A 17,668-nucleotide genomic window follows, 5' to 3' on the forward strand; every position below is an offset into this window, starting at 1 on the left:
TGCGAAATTTAGCAAATATGAATTTTGGTTGAGCAAGGTACCTTTCCTAGGTCACATCTTATCAAGAGATGGAATCTCTATAGACCCATCAAAAGTATAAGAGGTCATGGATTGGAAAGCCCTGACTTCGGTTCATGAAGTTCGGAGTTTTCTAGGGTTAGCAGGATATTATCGTCGTTTCATTCTAGATTTCTCAAAGATAGCTAAGCCCATGACCAGACTACTTCAGAAAGATGAGAAGTACAAATGGACGCCAGAATGTGAAGCAGCTTTTCACACCCTCAGAACTCTATTAACTACAGCGCCTGTCTTAGCACAACCCGACATTGAGAAGTCTTTCGATGTATTTTGTGATGCATCAGGTATAGGTTTGGGGTGTGTACTTATGCAAGAAGAAAGAGTTATTGCATATGCTTTTTAGCAATTGAGAAAACATGAAGTCAACTACCCTACACATGATTTAGAACTTGCAGCAGTTGTTCATGCATTAAAGATATAGAGACATTATTTGTTGGGCAATGTATGTCATATATATACTAACCACCAAAGTCTCAAGTATATCTTTACCCAACCAGAGCTAAATATGAGGCAGCGAAGATGGTTGGAATTGATTAAGGACTATAATTTAGAGGTGCACTACCATCCGGGAAAAGCTAATGTAGTAGCAAATGCACTCAGTCGGAAGTCTCATTGTAACACTGTGAAAGCATTGTTAGAAGATGGATTCAATTTGTTACATCCTGTTGTACTACACAACATCACGATCAGTTGTTCACTTGAGAGCAAAATCATAGAGCTACAGCAGACAGATGTAGGTATAAGTCACATCAAGAGAAAAATGCAAGAGCAAGAAACCAAGCATTTTAGATTGGACGAAAGAGGTGTGTTATGGTTTGAGGACCGACTCGTGGTACCAAAAGACCGTGAGCTTAGAAATCAAATTTTAGATGAAGCTCATTCGTCCAAATTGTCTATCCATCCAGGTAGTAGTAAGATGTACCAAGATTTGAAAACCCATTTTTGGTGGACTAAGATGAAGAGATCGCAACCTATGTCGCTAGGTGCGATAACTGCAGTAGAGTAAAAGCCGTTCATATGAAATCGGCCAGATTACTTCAGCCATTGCCTATTCTAGGTTAGAAATGGGAAGAAATCAGTATGGACTTTATCACTGGTCTTCCAACGACACCGCAAGGTCACGATTCAATATGGGTTATTGTAGATCGTCTCACCAAGTCAGCACATTTTGTATCGGTTCACACAACATATCACGTGGGGAAGTACGCTGAGCTGTATTTTTCTCAGATCATGAGACTACATGGAGTACCCAGGACCATAATATCAGATCGAGGACCACAGTTCATAGCTCATTTCTGGGAGCACTTGCACCAGGCTTTGGGAACTAAATTGATCAGAAGTTCGGCATACCATTCACAAACTTCCGGACAGACCGAGCGAGTGAACTAAATCTTAGAAGATTTGCTAAGAGCTTGTGTTATATATTCAAAAGGTTCATGGGAGAAATGGTTACCTTTAGCTGAATTCTCCTACAACAATAGTTATCAAGCAAGTATCAAGATGGCTCCATTTGAAGCTTTGTACGGCAGAAAATGTAGAACTCCGTTAAATTGGATTGAGCCCGGTGAGAGGAGATACTTTGGTATTGACTTTGTCAATGAAGCTGAAGAGCAAGTGTGTGTTATCCAATAGCATATGAAAGCAGCTCAATCGAGACAAAAGAGTTATGCTGATAAAAGAAGAATACCACTGACTTTTGAAGTGGGTGACTATGTATACTTGAAGGTATCACCCATGAAAGGGGTGAAGAGATTTGGAATGAGAAAGAAGCTTTTGCCTAGATATGTAGGGCCATACAAGATTCTGGAATGAAAGGGGAATGTTACTTATAAGTTACAACTTCCACTAGAGATGAGTGCAGTATTTGATGTCTTCCATGTTTCTCAGTTGAAGAAATGTCTTCGTGTACCGGAAGAAGCTATCGCACCCACGTACAGCTTCAATCGGATTTGACCTATGAAGAAAAGTCAATCCGAGTATTAGAAGAGATGGACAGAGTAACATGGAGTAAGATTATTAAGTTCTATAAGGTGGTGTGGAATAATCACAGTGAATAAGATGCTACGTGGGAACGGGAGGATTATTTACGAGAGGTTTATCCTGCCTTTTTCCAAGAATGGTATGTCTTGCAAATCTTAGGACGAGATTTTTATAAGGGGGAAGGGCTGTAACACCCTAGGTGTTAGCCTTGCATAACTTGACTTGCATAGCATGAGCATGATCATCAAGCATTCATATATAAGCATTTACACTTGAAACATTCGATTGAAACATATGCAACATTTCTTATTATTTCATGTTTTCATGTGTATATGCATATGATCATGAGTGTAGACATGTAATTGATTAATATGGGTTACAAAACATATTAGCAATACTTAAGTTGGCAAAGGGAACATGGTTCATGAATGTCACCTTTCATGATCAAGCACTTAAGTAATGTTACATGTGTTGACCTGGATAGCCTTATGAGTGACCAATGCATGAAATGATTGGGTGACCTTGCAATTAGCTTAAACATGTTTAGAGTATCATTATGAACAACTTTGATATTCATGGTTAGGGGTAAATAGGTCATTAAGCCCTAGTTTGAAGGTATACCATCATTTGAATGTAACATGTTTGACCAAGTTTGAACTATGTGCTAGAGACCTTGCATGGAGGTGGTCACTAAAGCAAAGTTGTAGTGTTTGGCAAGAGGAACAACTTTTATTTTTGGGTCATTGACTGGTTTAGCTCTTAACATTCTTGAATTTGGCTCACAAAAATCAGCAAAACAACATTTTCAACACTTAACAATTTTTCTAAGTCATTTGGAACTGACAGACTGACAAGCCGACTTTGGGGATGATGTAACTCGGTTTTGGTTGCGAATTTGCACATGATTCTTTAATAAGAATTGGAGCTGGTACATTAGGCTTCAACTTTGGTGTAGGAAATTTTTGTTGAAAGTCCACGGTCTTGGAGTTTTCTTCGTTGCAAACTACATCGTCAGGCTCGGCATTGGTTCACTGAATGAACTAAATCCGATTCGAAATGCCGGTTTCAGTGGCCGACATCTACAGGGCTAACGCGCCGTGTGGTGGCTAGCAACAGCCGTGTGTCACCGGCACCCTGCCCAACGCGGCCAAGGTGGGCTAGCGCGCACTACATCACCGCCAGCACCCGCTCGTACTCAGCCGCGCACGCCATTTGCTTTTCTCGACCTCCTTCTTCGCCCGTAGCAGCAGCCACCTCAGCACCGAGTGCCGCCGTCACCATTGCCAACGCCAGCTCGCCCTCGCCGCTTCTCCACCACCACAGCTGCTCCACCAACACCCCCGTGACTCACCGCATCCACCCGTGCTCGCTGACCACGCTCGGTAAGCCCTAGCACCGTGCATGAGCTCACCGGAGCATCACCGCCGCGCCCGTCACCATGGCTGGAGCACCTCCCTCCACCATTGGCCGTGCAATCTTATGCGCTAGGTTCGCCTGAGTTCGTAGAAGCTCGTCTGCGCTTTAGATTGCTTTGCCATGGTCTCCACCGGCGTAGCGCCGCCGTCCAGCTCCTCCGAGCTGCCATGGTCGCCGCCGTCGTCGCTAGCACCGACGAGAGGCCCAACCAAGTAGCCCAATCGATGCGCTAGGTAGTGGGGGTCATGACGTGTAGATGGCACCGCCGGCGAACATACCAGCGACGAGCTCTGGCTGCGCAAGCATCGTACAGCACCGCCGCTCTGTTTCGTTTCGCTGACAAGTGGGGTCACTGGTTCATGGGTCCCACTGGTCAGCGGCAGTAGAGAGTAGGATAGTTCATTTGATTCAAGATTTCATGCTGTTTTGTAATATTTATATCTCCAGTTGTGTAGCTTCAAAAATTGTGAAATAAATTTGGTAGTGTTCCTTAGGAAGTATAGTATTTAGGAAAAATATAATCTTGACACTTACAGTAGAATTTTTGCTATTGTAGGCCTTTCTATCTTGTCATTTTTATATAGAATGTCCTACTTGGTAAAATGGCATGAAACTTTTATAGTAGTCTTTTGTTAGCATTAGTAAGGCACGGTAAATTTTTGAGAATTTATGGTACACATTTAGTATAGGTTTATTATTTAACCTAGGTATTTAAATAAAATGATAAAGGCATTTAAATAAATATTTTGGGCTTTACCATTATGTTCTCTTGAGTGTATTTGGTATGCTTGCACTGTTGCTAGACTTTGTGTTGTCAAATTTTGAATGCTTATATGAAGTAGAAGTATTGTTGCTTTATAATTCGAATTGAGCGGGATTTAGGACAGATTCTATAGTTTGATGTGTTGCATGGTAAAAATAGTGTTTGATATAAAAATGGTTAATAACAAAGTTGTAGAAAACTTCTCCATGTATCTTGTGTTAAAATTTCAGAGCAATAGGCCAAAGAGTTTGGGAGTTATGGCTATTCAAAGTTAGTATTTTCGAATTGCTAAATCTCTAGAATTTCTGGACAGCACTGGGTCGCTTGTATGTTTTGGTTAAGATAAATTGTGAATTAGCTTTTGGTGATTAAATAAGAGTTGTAGGAAATTTTATAAGCTTTCTAGAAAGTCCAAGAGCACTACATTTGGATAAGTAGAACTGCAATTATGAGTAAAATAAGTAGCTGCTGTTTTGTAGTGTGGTACATGAACTGCTGAAGTGTTTGATTGAATCATTAAGAAGAGATATGCACCTACTCAGTAAAAACACAATACACTTGTTATTACTTCAACACCATGATGGTAAGAATACGTACAAGAATGCATTCATCATGTATCATCATATTATACTTGTCAACATATATGCATTCGCAATACCTTATGCCATATTCATGCATCTAGGATCGGAGGAAGAAATAACGTTGCTGGAATTCGACGAAGTAGAGGAAGGGGACCAGCAGGAGAATCCTCAAGCCGTAGCTCCCGAAGGCGAGGAGCAGAACCCTGAAGAGCTTCCGGAGTGCCCTGATCACCGCCCCCACGTCCTTTCTGAAAGGCAAGCCCCGGAGCATTTTAAGTCTCCCAGTATTTTACAAATGATTACTTAAGTACTTATGGTTGATGCATTAGGTTATAAGAGTTGAATGGAACCACTTGATGCATATAAATCCCTTGTCCAGATATGTACACCGTTAACCCTGTGTAGGTCCAGGATCGAACATATGCTTAGCCATGCTTAGACCGGTAGAAGTCGGGTGATTTCCTGTCACCTGCAAGATATAGGTGGATACCGGAGCACGGTTGGCTATATTTGCTATCGTGGAATAGAACCATGGGGTGATGGAAATCAAGGCCGGGCAGAGTCTATGCGTAGGCTGACTCATGTGATTCTGTCTGTGCCGGTTAAGGACCGTACCGTTGTTGGAACTTCTGACAAGATTGAACGCATGCATATCACTTAGCTGGCCGGATAACTCGTTCTGACCACGAAGCCGAGTAGCTCAACTCAGGCCAGGCCCCATTCTGTTGTGCGCTCCTTGCAGGGAACCAAACTGAGCCCAAGGGCAGGGTAGTCCTGAACGTCCTGGCATTTGGTGTTCTCGACTGTGCGGCGCGGTACGAACCCGCGAAATGTGTATCTGAGTTGTACCAAAGGTGACCTAAGGCGACTAATGATCTGGTCTACTTGGGTTTGTGTTAGGAATAAATTCCCAGCTGGTTAAAATCGATTCGAATCGCCGTCTCTCCCGGATAGTGAGAAACTTGGCTAGCTCCAGCATCGTAGTAACTATGTTATGAAACATGATGGTTCAAATGAACATGGAATTATAATACCGGCTATGGTTACTATTGTATGCTTTTAAAATGATATACTACATGTCTGGCACATGATAGTTGCTAATTTAGAGATGGATAGTTATAATTAACTTGATAATGGAGCTATAATTGTATAACTGAGTTAATTGCTTTTTATGCAAAATGTTGTCAAGCTATCTCCACTTATACAACCTTGCATGATCCTTGAAGTCATTTTATTTCTGGTTTATGACGGGTAAGTCTAGCTGAGTACCTTCTCGTACTCAGGGTTTTATTTCCCATTGTTGCAGATGGCACTGTGTATCATGGTTATTGCAAGAGTTGCTTCTATCCCTCTATGGATAATGAGTAAGCCTTGGGCAGGCTTCTTTATTAATCCCTCTATTTGCTTTTGTAGACTGTGATCCTATTTTGGCACTGTATTAAACTATGTTGGAAACTTTACTTTCAAACTTAATTTGCTTCCGCTTTGATTATCAAACTTGGTTTGTAATAACTTGGTTTTGTATTCTGGTGATGAAAATGTATCTGTGAACTTTATGTAATATGTGACATGTATGTTGAATCATGTACGATCTTGGTTGTTGTAAATCGTTTATCGAGACCCGTCGTGGTACTCGACGGACTACCGGGTTTATATGGGTTCAAGTATGATAGTGCGACCGCTTGCGGGCTGCCATTGTAGTTGTACTCTTATAAATTGGTCGGTTCTGCGATAGTTAGTTTCGAAGAAAAAAATAAACAGTGTCATATTTAAAAAATAGTTTTAAAAAAGTGTAAAAAAATTCTCAACCAGAAAGACAACCTGGCTGTTCGTGAAGCACCAACCCGGAAGGGGACATCTAATTATTTGCCACTCTTACGGAGGCCGCCTCTTTGATTGCCAACTTTGTGGTGGCAACTACAAAAATGTCCCAGAAAATAGTAACTCGCCTAATATTTTGCCATTTTTGCTGACGTGGCATGCCAGATAAGCCAGCCAGCTTGGGAACGGGCCGTTGACGCTCAAAGACTGAAGGCAAAAGATCATTCTGCCCCCACCGTGTATTGCTTAACAAGCGCCGTCTCCTCCCATCTGCTCAGTCCACTCGCTATTTTCCCGTCCCTCCCCTTTCATTCCCCGTGGCGGCGCGAGCTCGAGGCGGGCAGGCGGGATCTCGACGGCGGCGCCAAGTCGCAGGACGGCACGACGCCTGCAAGGTTAGATCTACTTCCTTCTTCTACCTACACGTGGCATCTGTGAATGGGGGGATTCCTGATGCTAGGGTTTCATAATTTTCGTGTGTTGATGTAGGATTCGGATGTAGAGCAAACCATTAGCCATGATGGTGTTGTCTCCGTGCCCCCCGTGGTATGTTTCATTGTTATGGCATGTATGTGAGGGGATCCCGTATGTGAGGGATGTCCTAACTCCCAATTTGTTTGTTTTGCTTGTCACTGTCAGGATTGATCCTGGCAATGCTTTTAGAATCCATGTTAGCGTTGATAAATACACTTTGGTTAACGACTATGGAGTGGTTGACCTAGATGCTCAAGAACATGACTTGTGGTTTGACAGTAGCAATGTGTACACACTGAATGGCTTTGTAGATGATATGGCCAGCAAGATCATTTGGGGCCACAGTCAGCAACTGCTTATTTGGGGTGTTGACATTAACAGTGGAACAGAGTGGAAGGTTACTAGCAGTGATCAGTTTGAGGAGATGATAATGTCTAGGATGGATGAGAAGGTAATGCATGTTAGCTGTGATGTTGTTGAGAAAGATGCAGTTGGTCTGAATGATGTTGTTAGCAGAGCAAACAAAGGTGGGTCTTCTACTACTGCTGCCCAATCTGGTGTGACAAATGCAGGACATGCAGAGAATGCAGAAGGCTTAGGTGACACTTGTAGTACTCCTGAAGAAGGTAGAGCTAAAGAAAATGTGGTTGATTGGAACACATTGACTATATTGGCTGATGAAAACTGTGATGGTGAAGCTAATGCTGTGGTAGATGAGGATCAAATCTATGAGGCTTTTGGATTCAAGGCAGCAGATGAGGCTCCTGCAGATGAGGTTCCTATTCCTAACATAACTGCTGATGTGGAGGATGAAATGAATGAGGCAGCAATCCCTGTTAATGATGACCTAGGAGATGAGCCAATGTTTGGTTGGGATAGAGACAACCCTGACATGAGTGTTGGGACACTGTATCCTTGCATGGATGATTTTAGGATGGCAATTAAGCAGCATGCTATTGTGAATGAGTTTCAATTGGGGACAGATAAGTCTGACAAGGAGAGGTTTAGGGGCTACTGCAGTTCCAATGGCTGCTCATGGAAAATTAGAGCTAGGACACAGAAGGATGGCAGTGTTAGGGTACCAATACTAACACATTTTTTGTCCTTTTGATGTAACCTTATTTCTGATATTTGCATGTTGTATATGAATTTATCTTAACTATTTCTGGCATTTCTTCATGTATGTGCAGATCCAAATCAATAAGGGTACCCACAAGTGTCCTTCAAAGAGTAGAGTTCTTGGGAGAATGGCATCCCAGAAGTGGATTGCTGAGAGGGCTATACCACTATTGAAGGATAATCCTGAGATGGGTCCCAAAGCTATGAAGGAAGAGTTAGAGAAGAAGTACAACATAAAGATTCCATATCAGACTATATTTTATGGGAGACAGAGGGCTGTAGATAAATTATTTGGTAAGTGGAATGATTGTTTTGATTATTTATTTAGATTCAAGGCTGAGATTGAGCTTAGGTCTCCTGTTAGTGTAATTGAGATAGATACAGTTACTGTGGAAGGCAAGGTACACTTCAGTAGATTTTTTTGTGCCTTCAAAGCAAGTATAGATGGATTTAGAGATGGCTGCAGACCCTATATTGATTCAACTGCTCTCAATGGTGAGTGGAATGACCATATGCATGCAGCCAATGCAATAGATGGCCACAATTGGTTGTACCCAATTGCTTTTGGCTTCTTTGATTCAGAAACCAAGGATAATTGGACTTAGTTCATGGAACAGTTAGGGAAAGCTTTAGGGCCAATGAACCACTTGGCTATATGCATTGATGCCTGCAAAGGGCTAGAGGCAGCTGTGAAAAAGGTTTTCCCTGGAGCAGAGTAGAGAGAGTGTTTCAGGCATCTTATGGAAAATATGAAGAAAAGGTTTACAGGAAATGCCTATGCCAAGTACATGTGGCCAGCAGCAAGGGCATGCACAGTAGAGAAGTTCAATAAATTGATGGACAAAGTTATTGAAGCCTATCCAGGAGTTGTTCCATGGTTGAAGGAACATCACAGTTTACTGTGGGCCAGGAGTGGATTCAAGGAAGAGATCAAGTGTGACTTCATAAATAACAATTTGGCTGAATCTTGGAATGCATGGATCCAAGCACACAAAGATCTACCATTAGACATTCTAGCTGATGCTATCAGGCACAAGACAATGGTACTTTTTGAGAAGAGAAGAAAGATATCCAAGGCCCTAAAAGGATTCATACTACCAGTAATAATTCATCAGCTAAATGCAGCCTCAAAGGGACTGAACCATCTGAAGGCAACTAAGGGTGGACCCAACCAAGCAGAGGTGATAGTCATGTACAATGATGAAGTTGTCAAGAGGCATGTTGTCTACCTGGACCAACATGAGTGTACATGCAGAGAGTGGCAAGTGAGTGGCAAGCCCTGTCCCCATGCACTGGTAGTCATAACAGCTGAAAGGCAGCCAAATATGGAGCAATATGTGGATGTGGCCTACTCAGTGCACAAGTTCCAAGCAGTATATGGAGGAATGATTCCTGTCATCACTGATAAGAGCCAGTGGCCAATAGTTGAGAAGGGATTCAAGCTTCTTCCACCAATTGGGAAGAAAAGAGTACTTGGGAGGCAAAGGAAGAAGAGGGTTAAGGGATGCCTGGAGAGAAGTGGCAAAGCCACAAGGCAGGTTACTTGCAAGGGCTGTGGTGAATTAGGCCATAGAAGGACCAGTTGAAGGTACCCACTAAGTGGCACCAAAATAAGGTAACTTACTAACCTACCTTTGCTGAAATCCTTTCACCATTGTTAACTAACCTAATGAAATTGCAGGAAGAGGACAAGAAAGACAAAGATCAAACTGGAGCCAAAGAAGGGTGCTGACAAGGAGTATGAACCTGCTCCAGCTAGTGAAACTGCAGCAGCACCACCTGAGCCTTCACCAGCTCCACCAGCGGCAGCACCACCTGAGCCTTCACCAGCTCCACCAGCAGCAGCACCACCTGAGCCTTCACCAGCTCCACCAGCAGTAGCAGCACCATCACCAAGGACTCCAAGAACAAGGGTAGGAGTAGCAAGGGAAAGAGAGGCAGAGGAAGCAGCAGCAGCAGCAAGGTAAAATCTGAACCTAAATTGTGACTCAGGAACCCTAGCCGCCATGTCCCGTCGACAACAGCTCACTAAACCACTTTCAAATGCAGGAGGTTGAACTTGAAAGCTCCACAACCCCTTGAAATGATCATTTCAGAGGCTGAAATGACCAAGCAGCTAGCCACAAAGGTGAAACTGATGAAGCAATGAATCCTTGTGATCCATATTTTGGGAACTTTGTTATGTCATTGAAAGGTGCATGAACAACTTGTTATGTTATTGTAAGTTGAATGGACAACTTGTAATGTATTGCCTTATAGGCCTGAACAACTTGTGATGACTTTGCTAGGGTTGTGTTATTTATGCAGACTGAACTTGCTATGTATGCAGACTGAACTTGCTATGGTTGTCAAGAGCATATCAGCGGTCTTGCAGTGATGATTTTTGGATATCATGTACAAGTGGAATAACAGAAACAATATTTCATTAAACATTCAACATTTTCACACATATATGCCCACTGATTGGTCAGACTCATACTGAAACACAGAGCTCATTACTCAACTAAGATACAGCTTGACGTAGTTCAACTAACAAACAAGGGAACTAACAACTAGTGAAACTAACAGGGAACTACTACATCACATACATAGCTCCAACCACTACACCAGCACCCATAACCACTACACCAGCACCCATGACCAAGCTCAAAGCCTTCACTGCACCAACCAAAGCATCCAACTTCACCTCCATTGAGTTCTTCTGCACACGCACCAGTGCCCTTGAATCAGCTTCTTCCTCTACTGCGCCATGTTGTTCTAGATTCATCATAATCTTTCCCTGGTCCACCAATATGGCCAGGTACTCTCGCTGCCACTCAAAAAACCTACAAGATCCTGGAACCTAAACACATGGAAATATATTTGATGTGACAATCGATTCAAAACCCTAACAAATCGGAACCCAAAGAATGTGGCTTACCCCTTGCATGTTCCTAGGACATTTGAAGAAGACACGGCCCTTGTTGCCTTTCTCATCTGTCTGGGCCACGAGCTCGAGCACCCTCTGCAGCCCACACTCCTCGCACATGATGAGGGGGAGCCCTGTCTGCCTCCCGAGTGGGTACTCCTCTATCCTATCCGGCAGTTGCGGACGCCTATTACGTGTTGATGAGCTCGCTCGACAGGACATGGCGGCTAGGGTTGGGGAGGGCAATGGAGGGGCGGCGGCGACCAAGGACGGGGAGACGAAGGAAGAAGAAGAAGTGCGGAGAGCAGCGAGTGGACTGAGCAGATGGGAGGAGACGACGTTTGTTAAGCAATACACGGCGGGGACAGAATGGTCTTTTGCCCGTTCTCAAGCTGGTTGGCTGATCTGGCATGCCACGTCAGTAAAAATGGTAAAATATTAGATGAGTTACTATTTTTTAAGATATTTTTATAGTTGCCACTACAAAGTTAATAATCAGAGAGACGGTCTCGGTAAGAATGGCAAATGATTAGATGTCCCACCCTGAAGAGGAAAAACTGAAAAAGGAGGAGCCAGACCGACGGAGTCGGAGCGCAACGGAATCGCAACAAGCGACTGGCGACACCAACCAAACGAATTTCGCCTCCAAAAACGAGCTCCAGAGCCGCAACGCCAACGCACGAATTCGCCTTCGCGCGCTGTCTCGCAGCGCGCCTCGTCCCTCGTCCCTCCCTCCTGGCCGTTTGGAGTCAGTTCCTCGGCGGGACGGACCGGATCCCGCCCCATGGCGGAGGGCTTCGGGCGGTGGGAGTCGGATCCGCTCTTCCCCGCCGCCGAGTGCGTGCAGGACTCTGCCGACAGGTACGGCCTCCGCTCGCCCTGCTGCCTGCTTCTTCCTTGATCTGCTTGCTGCCTGGCGCCGGAGTTGCACGCTAGGTTGGTAGTTCTTGCCTCGTGAGATTCGTGGCCGTTTAGGAAAATCCATTGCCTGTTCTGGAACTGGACCCATTCTGGAGCCCCAGAATCTGTCTGTGTGGTTTCTTCTGTTTGTCTAAATTATTTGCGAATTAGAATTTTAGACCTCTAGGACTAGAATAGTAGGTGAGTATGAACGTCGGAGATCCTTCGGTTACCTTTGCTCTTCATGACAAATGATGGCGAAATTATGAGAACATGAGTTTGACAGTCTGTTTCTATATAAAAAGTGGCCGAGAGGCATTCAAGCACTGTCACGACTGAGGTGGAGCCTCCAGGGAGAAGATCGTGGTTGTATATCTGAGGCATGCCTTTCTGGTGGCACGAATCTGTTCTATTCATCTGTATCGGGCCTGTTCTATTCATCTGTATCCGATGGGTACACATAATTTTAGTTGGTTACTTGGTTACAAGTATCGGGACTGTTTGGTACAGCTTATAAGCTGCTTACGGCCAAAATAAGCTGAAATCAACAGCCAAACGAGATGCTTTTTTGCAGCTTATTTCGGCCACACTTATTCTGACCACCCTCGTTCGTACTAAAAAGCAGAAGCTGGATCAAACCAGCTTATTTTGACCGTCGCTTTTACTCTATTTGTCCGGCCATAACTTATGTTTTAACTAAACTAGCTTTTCTACCAGTGGGACATTGACTTGTGTCCCCAAAGGCTGCAGAAAATGAATAGTGCTTTCTCAGTGTTAATGAACAATAATTATTTGGCTCCCATGAGGATGCGCATCCTGATGCACCTTGGATTGTCAAGATTCGTTCTAATGGTGGTTTGGGATTTAGAGTATACAATTCTCAGTAGGGGGGGGGGGGGGGGGGGGGGAGGCTGGTCAGTGATGATGGTGCAGACATGGCGGCAGCAGTCGGCGAGGCGGAGGGTATGCTGCCAGCCATAGGAGGCTCAAGACAAACTGACAGGCGGTGCCTGGGCGGCAGCACCATGCGTGGCTCGGCTCGTGTGGAAGCAGGAAGCAGCGGCAGATCCAGTAGCAAGACCTGCCAGAGATAATGAAGGCTGGCAGGGCGGGGGCATCACATCTTGTTGGGTTTGTGTGGAGGTGGGAAGCAGTGGCAGATTTGGCTGCTGGAGCAGGAACCATCATTTTGTGTTGGTTATTGGAGGTGAGGAAGCCGGTTCTGTTTCACTCCATCTACTTGGATGGCCAAGATGTCGAGGACACCTGTCCCCTGGGCACTGTTTCCGCTTTGGTTAATGATAAGAGGGCATTTCCAATGCTGAAAGCTCCCATGCAAGGTGTAGGGTCTTGGGAAGGGAATTTCTAGGCAGCCTTACCCTTGCTTATTTCAGTGTTAACAAGCTGTGAAGATTTTGTTCTGACTAGAATTTGGGAACTTTCTAATTACAGACCTATGGCTTTTTCGCTTCCTCATGTTAATACGGTGCCTTCTGGGAGATTAGAATTAATGTGTATATGCCTTTTCTAGAAGGAACTAGGAAGAAATGTGCAATTTAGTTGTTTTTATATTGGTGAGGTACTGAGGTACAGTTCATTAAATGCCACCACCAAGTATTTGTGTTCAATCTTGCATGAGCATCTCCAAGAGATTAGCCAAATCGTTTTCTAAAGGTAAATTTGGCTATTATTAAAAGAAAAACGTCTCCAACAAACCCTGTAAATGACTCTCCAAATTTAGTAGCTCTCCATCTCACCTCATTCGCTCTCTACTTTTGGATAGCCTACCTCACTAGCCATCCAGCCTCTTGTTTTACAAAGTCTGTTGGAGTACTCTTGTATATTTTTGTCAAATCTATTTTAGAGAGTAGTTAAATCAGTAAATTTGGATAGTCTTTTTGGCTAATCTGAAGGGCGGGCCTGGTGCAAGCGGTAGAGTCTTACCGCCTGTGACCGGAAGGTCCTGGGTTCGAGTCGCGGTCTCCTCGCATTGCACAGGCGAGGGTAAGGCTTGCCACTAACACCCTTCCCCAGACCCCGCACAGAGCGGGAGCTCTCTGCACTGGGTACGCCCTTTTTTTTTTGGCTAATCTCTTGGAGATGCTCTAAGGCTTTGCATTGCTGTGGCTTTTCAAAAGCATTTATTTTTTTGCTAGATTTGGATGGTGTGGTTTGTCAGAAGCATCTCTTTAAGGACCTGTCACTGCAAACTGTTTCTGGGATTTGTAAAGGTTTCCGCAAAAGCTAGGTTTTGCAGCGTAGCAGCACTACAACCTTAAATTGGCCCTAAGTAGTCGAAGTGTATAAGTGGATGTCAGGCTATAAAGATCTTGCTTACATTTAACAAAGAATAGTTTTTTTCTTAAACATGCAGTACTGCTGCGTAACTTTATATTAAGAAGATGGTAAAGGGGATAAAGAGCCCCTACAGAAACCAGAACAAAAAAAAAACACCCAAAGCACAGAACACACGCCAGTTTCTCTCTCTCTCTCTCCCCCCCCCCCCCCCCCCCCCCCCCTCCCCTCTCTCTCTCTACAACGGAGGGTAAAACACGTCGACAAAGAATAAGTAATGGGCGGCAGCTTGCTGATTGTATTGATATCTCCTTTTCGATTGGTGTACAGAATGGAGGGTGTCTACCGCCTGCTTTTGCATGAAAGGAAAGTTATGCAGGATGGTACTTCCGATGCAAAGTTTCATGCTCCAATACAATACGAGAGAGATGTGATTACTTCTCTTGGAACTACCAAATGGCAGGTTCAAACAGTCAAGCTTTCCATATATAGCCTCCAACCACTCCGAATCTTGTATGATTTATCAATATTTTAGAGACTAACATTTGCATTTGTTTCTTCTAAGGCATTTACTTTCTAACTTGCAGCTGGAGCAATTTGAGAGGGAGGTGAATGCAGCTGCATTCTCTGACAAGTCAAAGTCAAGAGAAAATGCAATCTTAAAATTTAGGCAATTCATTAGAGCTATAGCGGACCAGATTTCTCAAGTGGAAGAAAGCTTGGAGAGTCTTAGGCTAGGTTCTAGTAGAACTCCAAAACATTCATACTCAAGCGAATACGATGGAGATGGGCTGGCATCCTTTCTTTCTGGTTCCAGCAAGGATGACCATGCATATCATTCCACCGGTACAGATGAAATTGTGGAGCTTAAGCTCGACAATGTTCCTTTAGTAAATGGCTATCATTCCACCCAAGAATATACAACATACGAACACAGGAATTCAGATAAAGATGTGGAAGGAGCGGGGAGTGCATGTGAAGGAGATCATAACAATAGGAATATGTATGTTTTGGATGCTGATGACTCTATGAGTTGGAGGCTTTTTTGCAAAAACAAACTAATCAGACAATACCGTAGTTTTATAAGAAACCTATGGTTTGCAAAACAAGCTCGTGAAAGCTTTACGAAGAGGAGGAAGGATGGAGAAGATATGGATAGCTTGAGAAATGGAAACATGCTACCTTCTTTCAATTTACCTCAATCTGGAAGGGTAGTTTCCTCTTTCTTAATCACGTGTTTCATTTTCTGATTCTCTGCATGCTGTAATCTATTTTAGGCTAAAAGTTTTCTGGCGCTTCAAGTAATTTTTTCTGTGCACTAATATTTACATATAATAACTTTATGTTTATATTGTTGCAGGTTATGTATTTCTGGCCCGAGGTCATTAAGAGGAGATTATGTAGATCTGAGTATTTTACAGATCATAATCGTCCTCAAATCCGTTTAGTGACAGCAGTACTGATTGCACTTGCTGTTCTCTGTAAGTTTCTTTCTTCCATGGGTCATCTGTTCTTTTTAAGCATTTAAATATGATGATTGATCACATTGTTTTGGAACAAAACGGTTAAATTAACAGAAGAAATTAAGCCAGATGTTTATTGTTTAGACCTGAAGAAAAATGAAGAACAGAACACCCTTATTTTCGTGCTGTTCTATGTTCCCTCAGACCCTCACAAATATACGTCATCAGTTAGTGGTAACTGATAGTTTTCCTGAAAATTGGATTTCTGGAAATGAAAGGTCCAGGGTTGATAACTCTTTAATACCATTAGTATTCGTTTTGCATATGATTCATAACACACTGTTAGTTATTTCTTTTGACTAAGGACATGTTTGGATACCAAGGGCTAATTGTTAGCTAGCTAAAAATAGCTCTAGCGCATCCAAATAGGAGAGCTAATAGGTGGGTTAATTTTTTAGCCAAGCATTCAACTAGTTATTAGCAACTCCAGCAGATTGGCTATTTTTGTTTTGGAGGCTATTTTAGAATTTGTATAGCAAAAAGTAGGCTCCAACAGATGTGCTGCCTTTGTAAAATAGGAAGCTAGCTATCCCTTGATTTTCGGTTGCCATAAAAAGCCAACCACGGGCGCTCGCTATCTGGAGATGAGAAATAGCAAGGTTGTTGTAGTCCTCTTCTTTTTTTAGGAGTTCCCTATTTTACAAAATAGCTACGACTATGGAATTTGGCTACTAATTTTAGCCAAGCTGTTAGAGTTGCTCAGGCACCTAGCTAGCCAACCCCAGCTAATTTGGGCTCATTTTTAGCCCCAACTAGTAACTAGCCCTAGCCCCTGGCTGATCCAAACAGGCCCTAAGACAACATAGAGCTGTAGAAGATTGGTGTGAACTGCCTATGTGATTCTTGAAATGCCATTTTATGTGTTCAATATTCTTTTACTGTCTAATGTTTAGCGAACTCTTTACTTTGATCAGCAAAGTTGTAGATTATCTGTTGGAAATCTAACTGGAATCTGACCAGGATAAATTTTCGTGCAATCTGTTCTGTCCATTTATCTGAGATTATTTCCTGCTTGCTGCAGGCTTGCTGGTTTCCCATGTGAAATGACTGAAACCCGTGAATCTAGTTTTGGTTCACGTTGTGTTACATATTACCACAGTCCACGTTGTACTCATAGTGATCATGCTTGTGCCCTGTCATGGATTCTGGAGGACCATCATTGTTTCAAAGAACTTCAATGTTGCACTCCAATTTGCCATGCCCTGCAGATGAAGGTTTGGAAACGGCCTTTTGCGGTTGATAGCTTTGGTTGCTCTGTCAAAAAGAAATTCACTAATCCCTGTATTTGTTCAGAGCCTCTACATGTTGTAATAGTTTTTGCTCACACATCAGATATAACTCAGAATTGCCAGATCAGCGAGACTGGATCCGGAGTGTAGAATTTTCTGGGTTGCGGTACCTTGTGTTAATATATTGTTATGAAAGTGAAGGCCGGATTGAATAGAAATGATTCATTGTATTGTACCTATAGTTTGTAACTGCCCCTACCTGGGATATTGTATGAAATAGGTGAGTTCACCGCCCGTTGCTGTGGAATTTAAGAAAACGTTATCATTGAAAGAAGCAAAATATTTTAGATGAAGGATTATGGAGACATGTAGAGAATTTGGAGTTTCCTGAGAGCGTGACATGGTGCATTATTTTTCAAATGAAGGAAGCTCGTCATGGGTTTAATGACGACTTGGAAACTACACAATAGAAACCGACACTACCAGAAACGAAATGGACAAGTACTTTAGAGAAATGGGCTTGGGGAGGGGACTCTCGACCTTCCCACACTCTTGCTTTCCTAGTCTGACTCTTCTAGTCT

At 43.2% G+C, this 17,668-nt stretch overlaps 1 protein-coding gene and 1 pseudogene across 2 annotated transcripts; both read left to right on the forward strand.

The window, feature by feature from the left end:
- The first annotated feature begins 3,641 nt into the window (after positions 1–3,641).
- LOC136515779 (uncharacterized) lies at positions 3,642–10,113 on the forward strand (annotated as a pseudogene).
- Positions 10,114–11,691: 1,578 nt separating this feature from the next.
- Positions 11,692–17,389, forward strand: LOC136517501 (uncharacterized). 2 transcript variants are annotated; one of them, XM_066511073.1, is made up of 5 exons: positions 11,692–12,001; positions 14,666–14,798; positions 14,923–15,546; positions 15,696–15,816; positions 16,880–17,389. In XM_066511073.1, the coding sequence occupies exons 1-5, from the start codon at positions 11,925–11,927 to the stop codon at positions 16,903–16,905; spliced, it is 981 nt and encodes a 326-aa protein (XP_066367170.1). In that variant the 5' UTR covers positions 11,692–11,924; the 3' UTR covers positions 16,906–17,389. The 2 variants fall into 2 exon arrangements, with proteins under 2 accessions (XP_066367170.1, XP_066367169.1); XM_066511072.1 differs by lacking the exon at positions 16,880–17,389 and having other exon boundaries at positions 15,696–16,118.
- Positions 17,390–17,668: the final 279 nt, after the last annotated feature.

The sequence above is a fragment of the Miscanthus floridulus genome, chromosome 17 (assembly GCF_019320115.1).
Source record: "Miscanthus floridulus cultivar M001 chromosome 17, ASM1932011v1, whole genome shotgun sequence".
In the NCBI taxonomy this organism is placed as follows: Eukaryota; Viridiplantae; Streptophyta; class Magnoliopsida; order Poales; family Poaceae; genus Miscanthus; species Miscanthus floridulus.

What these genes read in the sequence shown, in the direction of transcription:
- LOC136517501 (XM_066511072.1), top strand. Translation starts at nt 11,925, where the DNA reads ATGGCGGAGGGCTTCGGGCGGTGGGAGTCGGATCCGCTCTTCCCCGCC. An exon ending in GTGCAGGACTCTGCCGACAG is followed by an intron (nt 12,002 to 14,665) that starts GTACGGCCTCCG and finishes ATTGGTGTACAG; the next exon opens with AATGGAGGGTGTCTACCGCC. An exon ending in TTGGAACTACCAAATGGCAG is followed by an intron (nt 14,799 to 14,922) that starts GTTCAAACAGTC and finishes TCTAACTTGCAG; the next exon opens with CTGGAGCAATTTGAGAGGGA.